General features: G+C 67.1%; 1 protein-coding gene across 7 annotated transcripts in view; it reads left to right on the plus strand.

The window, feature by feature from the left end:
* The window catches only part of SLC12A7 (solute carrier family 12 member 7), a 65010-nt gene extending 51748 nt beyond the window's left edge, over window positions 1-13262 (plus strand). For 3 of the 7 annotated variants that reach the window (XM_069555760.1, XM_069555755.1, XM_069555757.1), the window contains exons 13-25: window positions 421-539; window positions 633-731; window positions 977-1096; window positions 1688-1792; window positions 2102-2270; window positions 5702-5897; window positions 6111-6280; window positions 6548-6679; window positions 7187-7294; window positions 7575-7753; window positions 8305-8319; window positions 11430-11563; window positions 11860-13262. In XM_069555760.1, the coding sequence (XP_069411861.1) occupies window positions 421-539; window positions 633-731; window positions 977-1096; window positions 1688-1792; window positions 2102-2270; window positions 5702-5897; window positions 6111-6280; window positions 6548-6679; window positions 7187-7294; window positions 7575-7753; window positions 8305-8319; window positions 11430-11563; window positions 11860-11951 (1638 nt within the window). In that variant the 3' untranslated portion in view covers window positions 11952-13262. The remainder of the gene's footprint in view (window positions 1-420; window positions 540-632; window positions 732-976; window positions 1097-1687; window positions 1793-2101; window positions 2271-5701; window positions 5898-6110; window positions 6281-6547; window positions 6680-7186; window positions 7295-7574; window positions 7754-8304; window positions 8320-11429; window positions 11564-11859) is intronic. The other 4 variants (XM_069555753.1, XM_069555756.1, XM_069555759.1 and 1 more) reach the window with 2 other exon arrangements.
* Window positions 13263-16336: the final 3074 nt, after the last annotated feature.

The raw sequence follows: 16336 nt of genomic DNA on the forward strand, positions 1-16336 counted from the left end.
AGACTCCCCCCCCCGCCAGGAAGCCTGCCTCTGAGGGCCTGGGGTCTGCCCCTGAGCGCAAAGCCGGGGGGACTAGGTCCCCGCCTCCAGCCTGGCCGCCCTACCCCGAGCCTGTGTTCTCGTCTTGCTCTGTGTCTGCCCCAGGCTCTGGGTTTCCCATCCCGGACCGCGTGCGGGAAGGAGGTGGGGGGTAAAGCTTCCTCCCAGGAGCCACGGTCCCCATGGGGCCCTCCCAGGCTGTGCCCCCAGCCAGCACTCGACGGGAGCCCCGGGCTCCGCGCTCTGGCCTCTCCTGGCTGTGGCTGTGTGGGGTCCGTCCTGGCGTTGCAGCCCTGAGGCCTCCTTTGAGCTGAACGCAGTGTCTCTGCCTCCGGCCCGCACGTGAGCGTTCTTCCGGCGCCTACCCCCTGCTCCCGGCAGGTGTTCGGCCACGGGAAGGCCAACGGGGAGCCCACATGGGCCCTGCTGCTCACAGCCCTCATCTGCGAGACCGGCATCCTCATCGCCTCCCTGGACAGCGTGGCCCCCATCCTGTCCATGTGAGTGGCCGCCGGGGGCGCCTGCCCGCAGGGGTGCGGGCGCGGCTGGGAGGACCCCCGGGGCCCGGGCCTCACGCTGCCGCCCGCGCCCAGGTTCTTTCTCATGTGCTACATGTTCGTGAACCTGGCCTGCGCCCTGCAGACCCTGCTCCGCACGCCCAGCTGGCGCCCGCGCTTCAAGTACTACCACTGGTGAGCGCGGGGCTGCTCCTGCCTTCCCGAGGGCGTGGGGGGCAGCCCCCGGGCCCCGGCCGCCCTTCCTGGACCGGGCGTCCCCCAGCCCCGGGGCTGCTTCAGCCCTCGGGACGGCCGGGTGGGCGCGCCTCGGCCGGCACCAAGGCTCGGGTCCTCCTGCTGGGGCGGGGGAGGCCTCCGGGTGGCCGCTCGGGCGCTGGCGAGGGGCCGGGTGGTGAGTGCCGCGCTGCCGCCGCCCGCAGGACGCTGTCTTTCCTGGGCATGAGCCTGTGCTTTGCCCTGATGTTCATCTGCTCCTGGTACTACGCGCTGTGCGCCATGCTCGTCGCCGGCTGCATTTACAAGTACATCGAGTACCGCGGGTGAGCCGGCGGCCGCGCGCCCTCCCAAGCCTGCCGTGTGCTTGTCTCGCCCTGCCGTTGGGCTTGTCTGTGTCCTAGGGTAGAAGCCACGCTGTTTCAGCAGCGTGTCTCTAAGCCGTGAGATCCGTCTGATGACAGCAGTGGCGGGTGGCGGGTTACAGCGTCTCTAAAGGGGTCCCCATAGAACTCTAAGCGATGGGCGGGTCACTTGCATCTCAGAGCCCTGGGTCCATCACGGGGGCATTTTCCCTGGGTACCCTGGCCCCGTTCGGGAGCAGAGGCCTTGGGGAGGTGGGACCTGGGGGCTTCTTGGGCTTGAGGCAATGGGAGGCCCCCAGGGGCGCAGCCTGAAGGCCCCGCCCAGCTCTTCCAAGCGTGGAGGGAGGGTCTGGGGCCCTTGCCCCTCCTGCGCCCCACCCCCATTCTGCACAGGTCGCCCCTCGTCCTGCTGCCCCAGTCCTGCCCAGCCCGGGAAGCCCCCCCGTTTGTCACAGAGGCACCGAGAGGCCCCCACGGCCCCCGGCCGGCTGCCTGCAGGTCCACCCGGGTGGGCTGGGGGCCGGGCCTCATCCCCGTGCGCCTCCCCTGCAGGGCAGAGAAGGAGTGGGGAGACGGCATCCGTGGGCTGTCGCTGAACGCCGCCCGCTACGCCCTGCTCCACGTGGAGCACGGCCCGCTGCACACCAAGAACTGGAGGTGAGCCGGCCCACGCCCGCCGCTCAGCTGGCCCCCTGCCCTGTCCTGAGGTCAGGCCTCACGGAGGGAAGCGGTGCCCACTCTTTAGGGCAGTGGGACTGGGAGCCGGGACCACCCAGCCGGCCGCCCAGCTCGGGTCTGCTCTCTGGTTGGGGCGTCGGGTGCAGGGGTGAGCCGAGCTAGTGGGGCCCCGCCATGGATGGGGGGGGCCTGCCCACCTCCGCACTCCTGGGAGGGGCTGCCCCCTGGAACCTGGGCTCTCCCAGGCTGGCACTGCGATGCCGCGCTAACGCCCGCCCCGCCCCCCAGGCCCCAGGTGCTGGTCCTGCTGAACCTGGACGAGGAGCAGCGCGTGAAGCACCCCCGCCTGCTCTCCTTCACCTCGCAGCTCAAGGCCGGCAAGGGCCTGACGATCGTGGGCTCCGTGCTGGAGGGCACCTTCCTGGACAAGCACGCGGAGGCCCAGCAGGCCGAGGAGGTGGGCGGCCCAGCGTCCAGGAAGCGGGCGGCCCTGTTAGCGTTCCGCTGCACGCCCGCCACCGTCCCTCGGGTTGTGCTGGTTCTGTTCTGGTTTCCGAGCGGGTGTGGTTTCTGAGTTTGAACAAGCAGGGAGGGGAACTGAGACTTGGAGTGCACACCCTGAGGCCTCGGGCAGGCAGTGGGCTTGGCTGGGCGCTGCCCCGAGGCAGGACTCCCAGTGGGCGGGACTGGCTCAAGTTCCCTCTGCTCCGCTGCAGGGCCCGTCCAGAGGGGGCCCCGGGGGCCAGCCAGCACTCCGTCCTCCGACTGGGACGCTCCACTGAAGCGGCCGTGGCCTCGGCCCTGGGTCTGGGGCAGCCCTGCTGGCCTGGTCTCCCTAACCCTCAAACCCCGTCTTGGGGACAGTTCAGGCTCACAGACAGTGACTGCGCCCGCGTGGCCTGTCCCGTCACCTCCGCCCGCCAGCGGCATTTCCAGGCGGTCCGCCACCGGCTGTCTTTCCTCCCCAGCTACGCTTCTGTCCCTGAGACAGGAGGGGTCTGTGACAGCAGTCCCCAAGCCCCGTCCGGCCTCCCTGCTCACCCCTGCCCCGCTGCGGGGTGTGGGCCACCGTGGGCGCCCTCGCCTGCTGTCCCCGCGTGTGGGCTGCCTGGCGTCCATCTGTTTATAAACCAGGCTGCGCCCGGAGGTCCCCCAGAGTGCCTAGAGCGGCCCCGGCCTCTCGGAGGGTCTAAGCCCGTGTATCCTGAGGCATCTGCCCCCTTCCTCAGCGGTGGGACAGGCAGCCCCGGGGACCCACCTGGGGGCTGGTGCCTCTGTCGCAGCCTGTGGGGGATGGGTCGCGGCCTCTTCCTCATCTGCAGGGCTCCAGCCGTCCTCTTTGGGGTCATCATGACCCAGAGGTTTGACGTGGCAGCTGTTGGTGTGAGCTGTGCGTGTAGATGCCGTGGGCATGGCCATGACTCTGGGCGCGACACAGAAATCACGGTGGCGAGCCTGGGCCGTGGGTGCGGACACCGGGGTCGAGGCCAGGGGCTGTGGGTGTGGACACCGAAATCACGGCCTCGAGCCTGGGCCGTGGGTGCGGACACTGGGGTCGAGGCCGTGGGTGTGGACCCCGGGGTCATCTGTGGCTCTGGGTGTAGATAGTGGGTTTGTGGCTGTGATCCTGGGCGTGGACCCCAGTCGTCTGTGGCCGTGGGCTTGACTCCGGGTCGTGGCGCGATCCTGGTACGGACGCCGTGTGGCGTCCTCGCCCGCAGAGCGGCTCCGTGTGCCGGCGCTGTCTTCTGGAGCCCCTGCATCTGGTGTGAAGACGCCCCAGCCCCGATGCCCGCGCCCAGGCGGGGGCCGGCTCTGTGCTCATAGTGCCGGGCTGGCCTCCGGCTGCACTCCTGAGCTCGGAGAGCATCTTCCCTCTCTGTGACCGTGGCCCCTTCGGCCCCCGGCGTCTCTGGGGGCGGGTGGGGAGGTGGGCGTCTGGCCCAGCACTGAAGGGCGAGGGGTCGGAGCTCAGCGCCGCCTGAGACGGCACCAGCACAGCTCGAGTCACGGCCCCCCTTCCAGCCCTGAGGGGTGTCGCCCGCGTGTCCCTCTGGCCCTTCCCCGGCTGCTGTTTCTAAGCAAGCGACTCTGGAAGTACTGTTCCGCGCGCTCGTTTTGCTTTTGGCCACTGCTCTCCCAGTTGGTCAAGCGCTTGTGGCGTCTCAACAGAGGCTGCGCGGGGTTCCCTTCCCGGATGAGCTGAGTCCTGTTCTGTGGGACCCGCTGTCCTTGGCGTGGGGGTGGTTCCTGACGCCCGAGGCCGGGCAGTGTTGCGGGGTCCTGGTCTCTGTGGTGGCTTACGGGCAGGCAGGCCTCAGGTTCGGTTCTGGTCTCCTTGATGGTTTATGGGGAGGCGGGTCTCGGGTGCGGTTCGGGTCTCCGTGATGCTTTATGGGGAGGCGGGACGCCCCACTCGGGTGCTCCGTCATCTCTATCTTGAGGGCCCCGTCCCATCCCAAGCCGGTGGTTGGATTCTGGCGCTGCTGGGGGTAAGGGGAGGCTCTGCTGGGGGTCACCCCGGGTGTCCAGCAAGGGTGGAGCTCAGACCTGTGTGGGTTCCCCAGGGGAGGGGCTGGTGGAGGCGCTCGCAGGGGCCTCAGGGTGAGGCCCACGGGCAGCCCATGGTCGGGTGCCCAGGTTTGCTGTGCTGGATGCGTCTGCTGGGTGCACCCACGCGGCTTTGCAGGCGGAAGCCTGGGCCGTGTTTGTGGGCCTGACTTGACACGTTGTGTGTCGGCTCATTCGTGGAAGTGGCGGCCTTGTTGGGTGGGGGCCCCTGCTGGTTCTGGGGGGACGGAGGGGCCCACGTCAGATGATCCGGTGAGCAGAGGGCCGGCCGGGTGTAGGGGGAGTGTGGGTGAGGCTGGTCTCCTGGGGCAGGAGGGCTCACTGTGGACACTCGGGTTCAGCGTGGGGCTGCGGTCTGAGGCCCCAGAGCGCTGCTGCTCGGAACCCCACGGGGGCTCCTCGAAGCCCCAGCACAGGTCTGCACTCCCGCCCGTGATCTGGAAAACCATCGGTCTCAGAGCTGGAACGTGTGGCCTTTGAGCCGCTTGAGCAGGGAGGCCAAGCCCCTGGACTGGTCTCTGGGAGCGCGTGTCCAGGGGTCCTAAGCAGCGGTGCGGCTGCACCGAGGCGGCCCTGGGCCACGTCCCAGCTGCTGGGACCCTTGCAGGTGGTCGCTTATGTCGGCAGTTGAGGGGGGGTGTGCTGCCAAGGGGAGATGTGTTGGTGGAAGTTTCCTGGGTGTCCATCACAAGTGCCCACAGCAGGGGCTCAGGACAAGTGAGGTTGGCTATCTTGGCTCTGAGGCCAGAGGCCCAGTGTCCAGGCCTCCCTCGCGGGGCCGTGCTCCTGCTCAGGCGGGGCCCACGCCAGGCCCCCGAGGGCCAGTCAGCAGGGCCAGGAGGTGGCCGGCAAGCGCAGGTTGGGCCGTCTGGACAGAGGACCTCCCTTGGTCCCTGCGTGTGTGGCCTCCCTGGGCATCGAGCTGCCTGTCGGGCACTGGTGTGTTGTCCAGGGGGCTGGCCTCTCCCTCCTGAAGCGCCGGCTCCACAGGCTTCCAGGAGGAGCCGTTGGGCCCCACGCATCCTGGCCTGGCCCCCAGGAAGCAGGAGCTGGGGCAGGGTGTTGTGCCGGGGTGGGTGGGATGTGACCGCACGGTCCCAGTGATGACCTTTGCCCTCGTGCTCCCATGGGTACGTGCTCACGTGTACACAGCCAGCCCCAAGCGTGCTGAGCTCTGGCCTGGGCTGTAGCTGCTCGGCCTCCAGCCTCCGCCTGTGAGGCTGTGGCGTCTATGTGGAAGCTGCCCGGCGCCCGGGGTGGGGGTGACAGGGTACCCCCAGCCCCCTGCTGACTGCCACCCGCCCACCCGCGTTGCAGAACATCCGGGCCCTGATGAGCGCCGAGAAGACCAAGGGTTTCTGCCAGCTGGTGGTGTCGTCCAGCCTGCGGGACGGCACGTCGCACCTCATCCAGTCGGCCGGCCTGGGGGCCATGAAGCACAACGCGGTGCTTGTGGGCTGGCCCGGGGCCTGGAAGCAGGAGGACAACCCCTCCTCCTGGAGGAACTTCGTTGGTGGGTCCACGCCCCCGCCCTGCTCGGAGAGGGGCTCGCGGTTCTCGGGGAGGTGGGGGTGGGGGGTGGGGGCGGATCCAGGCTGGCCGCCTCAGCCGCAGGGTGGTGGGCCTGAGGCCCCTGCCCCCGAGGGGCTGCCCGGGGACCCCAGCCCACCCCACCCGGCTGCGCCCAGCGGCCCCGGGCGTGACCTGTGACCGCCCCTCCCTGCAGACACCGTGCGTGATGCCACGGCCGCGCAGCAGGCCCTGCTGGTGGCTAAGAACGTGGACCTGTTCCCGCACAACCAGCAGCGCCTGAGCGGCGGGCACATCGACGTCTGGTGGATCGTCCACGACGGGGGCCTGCTCATGCTGCTGCCCTTCCTCCTGCGGCAGCACAAGGTGGGGGCGGCGCGGGGCGGGGCGGGGCGGGCGGGGCGCCGGGGGCGGGGTGCCGGGGGCGGGGCTCTTCGGAGGTGGGGTTGCCTGAGGGTGCGGTGGGGGGGGGGAGGTCGCCCGGGGTGGGCTCGTGGGGGTGGGGTCGCTGGGGGCGGGGTCTCTGGGGGCGGGGTCGCCTGAGGCTGGGCTCACTGGGGGTGGCGGGCTCCTGGGGGCGGGGTCGCCCGCGCGGTCCCCCGCAGCAGGCAGGAGTGACGGCCCCGCCCCCAGGTGTGGAGGAAGTGTCAGATGCGCATCTTCACGGTGGCCCAGGTAGATGACAACAGCATCCAGATGAAGAAAGACCTGCAGACCTTCCTGTACCACCTGCGGATCAGCGCCGAGGTGGAGGTGGTGGAGATGGTGAGGGCCGGCGCGCGCTGGGCGGGGCCCCCGATCCCCGCAGCCCGGGCCGAGTCATCCCCGGAGCCCGTCCTGGGCTCCCGGACGGCTGCGTCTCGGGCTCTGTCTGTCTGTGTGAGCTTGGCTTCGAGGAGGGCTGGGCGTCTTGCAGCGAGTCCCTCAGTGTAGCTTTGCCTGAGGCTTTCCCTGTGGGTGGCTGGGCTGTGAGTTCGCCGCAGGAAGGCTCAGCTGCACTGAACGTGACTGCGGGACCAGCCGCTCGTCGGGATCCGAGCCCCGTGGCCAGTGAGAGGCTCCCGTCGGTCCTGTGCCGGCGGGCGGGCCTGTGCCCAGAGCCGGGGCGGAGGGCCTCTCGTGCTCGTGCGTCCGTGACCAGGGCTCCAGGAAGGGCAAGGGCGTTCAGTCATGACGTCCTGGGGCGGGCATGCCGGGGCCAGGCTCTGCGCCCACAGGGGCCGTGGCGCTCCGTTGGGGGGCAGGGGTCAGCCTCGTGCTTCGGGCCTGCAGGTGGAGAGCGACATCTCGGCCTTCACGTACGAGCGGACGCTGATGATGGAGCAGCGCTCGCAAATGCTGAAGCAGATGCAGCTGTCCAAGACGGAGCGGGAGCGCGAGGTGCGCGGGGTCCTGGTCTCCGGGCATCTCGCCTCCACGCCTGGCCCTCCTCCTCCCCTCTGCTGTGGTCGAGGTCACGCCCTCAGGGGGGCCTTGGCTCGGGGGCCGTGTTGCTGTGTCCGTCTTGGGTCCGTGGGGCCGGCTGGCTGCTCTCCCCATGGGGGTTGGTTCCCGTCCTGGAGAGCGTTGCAGCCCCGGGCCAGCTCTGCGCGCTCGGGAGCCCTGTGTGCCCGCGATCATGCGGGCCGGTGAGTGAGGCCGCGCTCCCCACGCCCGCCAGGCTCAGCTGATCCACGACAGGAACACGGCCTCCCATTTGGCCATGGCTGCCAGGGCCCAGGCCCCGCCCACGCCCGACAGGGTGCAGATGACCTGGACGAAGGAGAAGCTGGTCGCTGAGAAGCATCGGAACAAGGACGCCACTGTGTCCGGGTTCAAGGACCTCTTCAGCTTGAAGCCGTGAGTGTCAGGCTGCCCCGACCGCAGCTGAGGGGTCCCCCGCTGTCCGTCAGGAGCCGCAGCCCACACGGCCTGTGAACGGTGGTGGTGGGGGGGCCAGCCTAGGGCACAGTTAGCAGGGATGTGGGTGAGGAGGCCAGTGAGGCTGCGGTTGGTGTTCCTGGTGGGGGTCCCAGCATCCAGAGGTCAGGGCCAAGCCCCAGTGGGGACCCTCTGGGCTGCCCTTCCGCCCGGGGCCCAAGCCCTGCTTGGCTCACGGCTGCAGCGTTGAGCTGAGCCCTGGGGCAGGCCCCGTCCCAGTGTGCGGTGTGGCTGGGCCTGGGAGATGGAGGGGTCCTGGGTGGGAGGCCAGGACAGCATCTGCAGAGTCTCGGGCGGTGGAGCTGAGCCACGGAGCCCTGCTGGCCACAGGGTCTGGGGGATCCGAGGGGCCCGCCCCTCGAGAAGGACGCTGTCGGCTGAGAAGGGTGGCCTGGCGGAGCTAGAAGCTGTGCGACGCGCGCTGTGTGTGCTCCTGAAGTAACACACTCTCCGTTTTCTCTCCCGTGTAGAGAATGGGGAAACCTGTAAGTCGCCCCCTTACCCCGGACCTCGTAGACGTGGTTGCCTGGCATGCGCTGCACGCACAGCCCCCGTGAACTGCGTGTGCGTGTCCGAGTGTGTACACAGCCCTGTGTGTGTGCAGGGCCCAGTGTGTGGGTGCTTCCGTGAGTATGTGTGTGTGCCTGGTCTGTGCATGCGTGTGTCTATGCATATTTACTTGGCCTCACGTGTGGGTCAGTGCGTACACATGCAACCCCATGTGTGGGTGTGCTCGGTCCTATGTGTGTGCATGTCTGTGTACACGTGCCTGGCCTGTGTGTGCATCTGTGTGTGTGTCTGTGTGTGTGCCTGTGTGTGTGCATGTCCGTGTGTGTGTACTTGCGTGTCCATGATATGCATACACACCTGGCCTGTGTGCCTGCGTGTCCGTGTGTCTGGCCTGTGTGCGTGCATGCATGTGTCCATTGTGTACTTTTGCCAGGCCTGTGTGCGTGCTCGTGTGTGTGTGTGTGTGTGCATGTCCGTGTCCGTGTGCCTGGCCTGTGTGCACATCTGTGTGTGTGCATATCCGTGTACATGCGCCTGACCTGTGTCTGCGTGTCTGTGTACATGCGCCTGACCTGTGTCTGTGTGTCCGTGTACATGCGCCTGACCTGTGTCTGCGTGTCTGTGTACATGCGCCTGACCTGTGTCTGTCTGCGTACACGCGCCTGATCTGTGTGTGTATGTCCGTGTACATGTGCCTGACCTGTGTCTATGTGTCCGTGTACATGTGCCTGACTTGTATGTGCGTGTCCGTGTACATGCGCCTGACCTGTGTCTATGTGTCCGTGTCCGTGTACACGCGCCTGACCTGTGTCTGTGTCTGTGTACATGCGCCTGACCTGTGTGTGCGTGTCCGTGTACATGCACCTGACCTGTGTCTGTGTACACGCACCTGACCTGTGTGTGCGTGTCCGAGTACATGTGCCTGACCTGTGTGTGCGTGTCCGTGTACATGCGCCTGACTTGTGTGTGCGTGTCCGTGTACATGCGCCTGACCTGTGTCTATGTGTCCGTGTACATGCGCCTGACCTGTGTCTATGTGTCCGTGTACATGCGCCTGACCTGTGTCTATGTGTCCGTGTACATGCGCCTGACCTGTGTCTATGTGTCTGTGTACATGCGCCTGACCTGTGTCTATGTGTCCGTGTACATGCGCCTGACTTGTGTGTGCGTGTCCGTGTACATGCGCCTGACCTGTGTCTGTGTCCGTGTACATGTGCCTGACCTGTGTCTATGTGTCTGTGTACACGCGCCTGACCTGTGTGTGCGTGTCCGTGTACATGTGCCTGACCTGTCTATGTGTCCGTGTACATGCGCCTGACTTGTGTGTGCGTGTCCGTGTACATGCGCCTGAAATATGTGTGCATGTCCGTGTACATGCGCCTGATCTGTGTCTGTGTGTCCGCGTACATGCGCCTGACCTGTGTTTGCGTGTCCGTGTACGTGTGCTGCTACCCCCCCCCCCCCGCTTTCAGTAATATCCTGTTTAGTTTGCTCCCTCTGTCCAGAGCCGCTCAGGGCGCATGCCCGGAATCCCTTCTCTGGGCAGTGCGTGAGGACCAGGCCAGGGGCCCTGAGCGGCTCTGCAGTGGAGCGGAGGCTGGCTGTGCCCGAAACTGCAGTGATTGTTCACCCACGTCCCTCGGGGCCAGGGGCTCGGGCTCCACATTCTGACTCAGCTGGACAGCGTGTCCTCCGTCTGCCCGGCGCCGGGCACGCCTTGCCCCCAGGAGGTGGCGCCTTCAGTCTCGGGGGCAGGGATGTGGGTGAACCTCTGGAGCCGCGCCTCCAGGCCGGGGGTGTTGTCTGTCCGTGCCTGTCTGCCTTGGTGCCCTGTGACTTCCGGGCTGTCTTCCCTCCCTCGGAAGCCCTGGCTACTCGCCCTGCAGAGCCGTGGGGTTCGGGACTGCACTTCCAGCCCCTAAACCCAAGTGGGCTGCACAGAGGGGGACAAGACCCACAGACGAGCCGGGAACGCAGGGCTGAACACCGTTGCCTGCTGTTCTCTCGTGGCTTTAGCGCGCTCTCCACGCAAAGCCTCCTGGCCGAAAAACAAACACCCGTCTGTGGACACAGGAGCGGCCATCCCTGCAAAAGGCGCCATGAGCCCTGGGCCTGCGCCCCGTGTGCCCCGGGGGCCAGCAGGATGCGTGGGAGGCGGGCTCGGGGACGGCCTCCCCTAGGCGCCTCCTTGGAGTCGGCAGGAGGGACTCCCGGAAGGTGGCGGTCAGCCCGCTGACGACACATGCCCGCCCCGAGGGGGCCTCCCTGTGCCCCGTGAACCGGGGGTGTGGTCACCGGTGTCCTCCGGGCCACCATCCGGAGCGGGGATCTGGTTTCCAGCTCCGCGCCCAGGCTGGCCACGAGTCCTCCTCCGTGTGTCCAGCCGCCCCCACCCGCGCCGCAGCCCTGGCCTGAGTGCCCCTCCCTGCCAGGCTCAGCTCCCGGCCGCCCGTCCCTGTCGGTGGCCTCACAGCTGGTCTCTGTTCGTGCCCTGGACACTCAGGGGCTGCCCAGCCTCTGCCCTCCACGGGGCCTGTCGTCTGGGAGGTGTGGGTCTGTCCGGTCCCAGACTCCTGATTTTTAGATTATATGTATTTTCAGACCATTAACCCAGAGAGACCCTCTAATATCACATGCCCATTCCTGGGGTCACTGCCCCCAAACACACTAGTAATTGTGGTCCATCCCGGCAACTAAATCATGGTTCTTATAACAAAAGACCCCCGACTGCCGTGGACAGAGGCCCAGCCTGTAATTTTATCAGACAAAATTGGAGAGAGGAAGCCAAGAGCTCCGTTTCCCTGTTTCCCTCCTGGTAATTGGTGGCTGTAATTGGCTCCATTTGGCCAAAGGGCTGTGCTGATCAAAGGCTGTGGTCCACGATTCCTCCGCGGGCCTCATGCTGTGCTCAGAGCATGGAAACCAGCTCTCCCCGGGCGTCCTCACAGCCCCCTGTGGACTCGCTGCCCCTGGGGCGCTCTGAGCGGCGGGTCGGACCTGTGCCCACCTGTCCTTCCTGAGGGGAGCTGAGTGGGCCGGGGCCCAGGACGTGGTGGAGGTACCGAGTGTGCGCCTCCCTCCCCAGGAACCAGTCCAACGTAAGGAGGATGCACACGGCCGTGCGGCTCAACGGTGTCGTCCTCGACAAGTCCCAGGACGCCCAGCTGGTCCTGCTGAACATGCCGGGGCCCCCCAAGAACCGGCAGGGGGACGAGAACTGTATCCTTCACCGACACCGTCCCCGCAGGGTGCACCATGCCACACTGCCCCCCTGCTCAGAGGAGGCACCCAGGGCGGGGGTCAGAGCGGAGGAGCGCTTGCTGCGGGCAGCCCAGGACGGGGGGTCCTGGTGGGCAGACAGGGCCCCTCCCCCCCCCCGGTCTCCCACCCTGAAGGACCTGGGTCCCAGCTTCCTCCACCTCTGGCCGGGTCCAGATGACGCGGCTCTTGGGGAGTCAGGGGCTCCCTTCGCATTTGCTTGGGGCCGGCGCGTCCTTAACTCAGCCCTGCCGCAGACATGGAGTTCCTTGAGGTCCTGACCGAGGGGCTGAACAGGGTGCTGCTGGTCAGGGGCAGTGGCCGGGAGGTGGTCACCATCTATTCCTAGGGCCCTGATCCTGCTGGCTGGCCAGGCGGGCGTGCTGATGGAGCCGCAGAGCGCGCTGGCTGGCGCTGGCATCCCGTGGAAGTCGCTAGAATGCCCCCAGGCGCTCCTGTCCAGGACGAGCGTCGGCACGCACTCAAGCTTTCCCTGTGTCCATCCTCCGGGCCCCTCTCTCCCTCCCTTCCTCCCTCCCTCCCTCCCTCCAGGAGGCTGGCAGAGACTGGAACGCAGCAGCCACCTCATGTGGCCCAGCGAGGCAGGAAGCAGCCGGATGGACACTCAGAGCTGACTCCCCGAGGCGGGAAGCACCTGGATGGACACTCAGAGCTGACTCCCCGAGGCGGGAAGCCCCTGGAGACTCAGAGCTGATTCCGCAGCTGGGCCTTTGGGCTGATGCGCACTTAGGGTTACTCTGAGCCCCGCCCCAGGCGCCCCCAAGGAGGCGCACAGACCCTGGGTGGCCCTGGACACTGGGTCTCCCCAGCTGCAGCCCCGCCTGGGTTTAGGCTCTGGGAAACGGCAGGAGACGGCGGGGACGCCTTTGGGACCTAGAGCCCCGCAGCGTGAGCGTCTGAAGCACACTTGCCCCGGCGACCCCGGTTCCCACTCCTCACGCTGGAGGGGTCCGGCTGCGGCCAAGGCACCCAGCCCCGTTCAGAGTACTGACGGGCGGCTCCAGGCCGCTGACGCGCCGCCTTCCAGTGGCTGGCTGTGTCTGCACTTTGCGCGCGCCGTCACACGCAACTTGGAGCAACTTGGAGCAACTTGTGTGCCTCCCTCTCCTTACGGCTTATTTATTTATTTAAACACTGAGGGGCGGGGGTCCACTGGTAAAAGTTGTCTGTACGGAGATCGCTTCGATGGAAGGGGCCCCAAATGGCCCAGCCTTGCTGCCACTGGCTTCTGTGGGCTCCCAAGGAATCGGCCTGGTCCACGGACCTCAGGTCAGGCGGGGCTGAGCTTCCGGACGCGCCCGAGGGGTGCTTGGGCAGCGGGCAGCGGCCACAGCTAGTGCCAAACACCACGGGTGGGCGGGGGTCTGGTTCAGGGCTGAGTTAGCAGGGAAACCCAGCCCAGTGGCTTCCAGCCCCCTCTTGCATCTGGGGAGGGCCCGCGGGCCCCGCTCCCGAGTCCCGTGGCCCCGGCTGGCGTGGGGCAGGGGCACGCGGCCCCCTGCCCTGTCTGTGTCTTCACCGGCGGCCTTTCCACCATCAGCCATGGAACTGCAAGCCATTTAGAGTTGATTTCTTGTTTCCTTTTTTTAGGTTGGTTGTAATCATTTTGTTAGCAGAATAAAACTGTGTAGAATCCGAATGTGTTGGATCTCATATGACTCTTACAGCCTAGAAAGGAAACACTCAGAGCTGTCTGCTGCTGCTCTTGGAGCTGATCTCAGGTCTGATCAGCAAGGCAAACCCAGATGCTGAAAGAGTGACCGTGTGAACTGGCTGAAAGAAGTAAAAACAGACCAGAGTAAACACAGCGGGTGATGGGGGGCCGTGCTGTCCCCAGACCCCGGTGGGCAGTCCGGCCGTGAGGCCCTGCTGTCAGCTGGGGTGACCGCCTGTGATCATTGGGAGAGAACCGTGATGAGGGGCCCTCTGTATGGACACGCAGGCTGGGGCTGCGACGGCCCTCCCGCCTGAGACAGGGACCCGAGGGAGGGGGGAGGGAGACCAGCAGGTGCGCCCGAACTCGGAGAGACCAATGCAGCCGCTCTTGCCACTTCTCGGGGTTAAGCCGAGTGACCCAGCAGTTTTGCTGGTGGACACGATAGCCGGTGGACACGGACTCCACGAAGGCGTGGCTGAGCATGTCCCTCCTGACTCAGCTGTCCCCATGTGGGAGCACAGGCGGGCAGGACACACGCGTTCCCGATGGTGCTGGTCAGCCCTGAGACGGCGCCGGGCTGAACTGCCCGCAGGGAGCCCAGAGCATCCCGCTGAGAGAGATGGGTGCCACGGTCAGCTGCCCCTCGGGCCACGGAAGTGGAGCCAGAGACAGGCATGGGCGAGGGGCAGACAAGGGGTAACGGAGCGAGAGGCCGGGCGGGCGTGCAGCCTGTTCAGGTCACAAAAAATGCTCCGAGGAGGACATGAGCCCTTGGCCTCCAGGCCAGTTCCCCACCTCTGCACTGGGGTCCGTACCTCCCCGGTTTCCCCAGCGACGTCTGACTCCCGTACTCCAGACCCCTTCTTGTCCCCCTCCCCTGTGCTCTCATCAGTACTCTCCCCCCAGACCCCCTCTCAACCCCACTGGGCTCCACGCTCTCACCAGTACTCTCCCCCCAGACCCCCTCTCGTCCCCCAGCCCCGGGCTCTCACCAGTACAGCCCCCCACCGCCCCCAGGGGATGCAGCACCGGCTGAGACCTTGGCAGACTGTCCATCCCTTCTGTGTCCCTGCCCGGCTGTTTGCTGAGTCTCTGGGGAGGTACCGTGTTCCCACCCCCTCCCGTGGTGCGTGTGGACCACGGTCCTCCCATCGCCTGTCCCGTGGGGGACGTGGCCCACCCGCTGCAGCATCAGGCTCCTCAGGGGGCGGAGAGGCGGCTGGGGCCCCGGCCTTGTCTGTGTTTGTTCTTCCCAGGGCAGTGACCCCCCCCCAGCCCCACCCCCAACCCTACCCGAGGCGCCGGGGGTGTTGGGTGGGAGCGGAAGCTCTGGAGCCCAAGGGAGGGCTTGGCTGATGCCGGCGGGGGGGCCTGCCCTTCCCACCCTTCAGGCCCAGACCCGGCGACTTTCGGGTGTGGAGGCTGTGGGGGGCCGTGTCCTCCACTCCCCACATGCTTGCCCGCTCACTCCCCACACTGGCTCCTGAGAGGGGCCTGGTCCAGGACAAGCCAGGGGCCAGGCAGCAGGCAAGGCTGGCACGGGGCGGGGGCATGTGGGCTGCGGCTCGGGGTCATCTCAGGTGTAGAGAGGCCTGAGGGGTGAGGGTGGTGAGGGAGGGTGGTGATGGGCTGGGCTGGGGTCGTGTGGGGCATGTGGGGGTCATGCGGGGTCTGGGGTGGGGTGGGACAGGGTCGTGTGGGGTCGTGTGGGGTCTGGGGGTCGTGTGGGGCCTGGGGTGGGGTGGGCCGGGATCTTGTGGGATCCTGGCTTGGGGGGGTCCCTGGGCAGGCCCACCTTCCACGTCCCACACCAGGGGCCTTGGCTGTGGCCGTGAAGGACTCGTCTCATCTGTGCTCAGAGGCAGTTGGAGGCAGGAGACCCCCGGGCTGGGCGCCAGCCGGGCCCTGGTCTGCACGGCCACACCTGGGAAGCAGGCCGTGTCAGCTGGGAAGGCAGCAGCACAGGCCCGAGCTCAGGCCGCAGGGTCCAGACGGGGGGTGCCAGCCTGGCAGGCCCGCCTGGAGCTGCCGACGGAGTGCACCTGAGCCTCGCCGTCCAGAAAGGGGCAGGGGGGATGGGAGGGGGCGGGGGCACCAGAGCTCCTTGCCCGGGACCAGGGCTTAGTGGCCGAGCCGACTGCCAGCCTGGGGATCGGGCGGCACTGAGGCCGCACTGCAGTCTCGGGGACCTTCGCCCTCTCAGCACTAGGCCCGTCTGGCAGCCACCCTCCAGAGGGGCTTCGAGAACGTGAGACAGGTTGGCCCAGCTCTGAGGTCATCCAGGAGCCAGGTCTAAACAAGTAAGTTCATTTTTTTGTTTCTGTTACAAAAGGCATCTCTCCTCCCTTGACTGGTCACCACGAGGCCTTCCTGGTGCAGAGCAAGAGAGTGACTTGGCCCTGGGGCCTCCGGTCAGCGGGCAGGGGCTGCCCCTGAAGCAGGCCGTATGTGGCCTCCTGACTCCCCACCTCTCTCTGGCCGTCACAGCCTCTTCCAGGAGGGCGTCCACTTCCCGACCTGGGTGGTCCCAGGGCCCAGCCCCCAGCCCCCAGCCCCAGGGCAGGCCACCGCGTCCGGGAGACAGGCGCCATCCGCACGTGGACGTTTGGTCACCGCATCCGTGTGACACAGGACCCCATGCGTGGTGGCTGTCCCGTGGCTTCTGTCCCTTCCGCCACCTGGACCCGTGCTGGGGTCGGTGGGGGTGGGCGTCCGTCCTCGGAGAGCCACAAGCCGCAGACACGCTCTGCTTCGGCTCCATCTGAGGGTGGCCTCCCCTTACCTTTCGTCCTTAAAGCCAGGGTCTGGGCTCCAGCTCAAGCGCAGACCTCCCCATGCTGCCGCCGGGTTGGCGAGCTTGTGCCCAAGGGTGGTGCAGGCAGCGGCAGGGCTGAGCGGGTCTGTGCACGGAGGAAGGCTGGGGCTGGGGAGGACAGTCCTGTGGGTCCCCGAGGCTGAGGGGCAGGCCACATGGAGCAGGGCTCACGACGACTGCACGAGATGCGGTCACGAGGAGGCCGCACCCCGCCCGCTCAGCTGCGGGCCTCTGGGCCAAC

Source organism: Ovis canadensis, chromosome 16, assembly GCF_042477335.2.
Source record: "Ovis canadensis isolate MfBH-ARS-UI-01 breed Bighorn chromosome 16, ARS-UI_OviCan_v2, whole genome shotgun sequence".
NCBI classification, from domain to species: domain Eukaryota; kingdom Metazoa; phylum Chordata; class Mammalia; order Artiodactyla; family Bovidae; genus Ovis; species Ovis canadensis.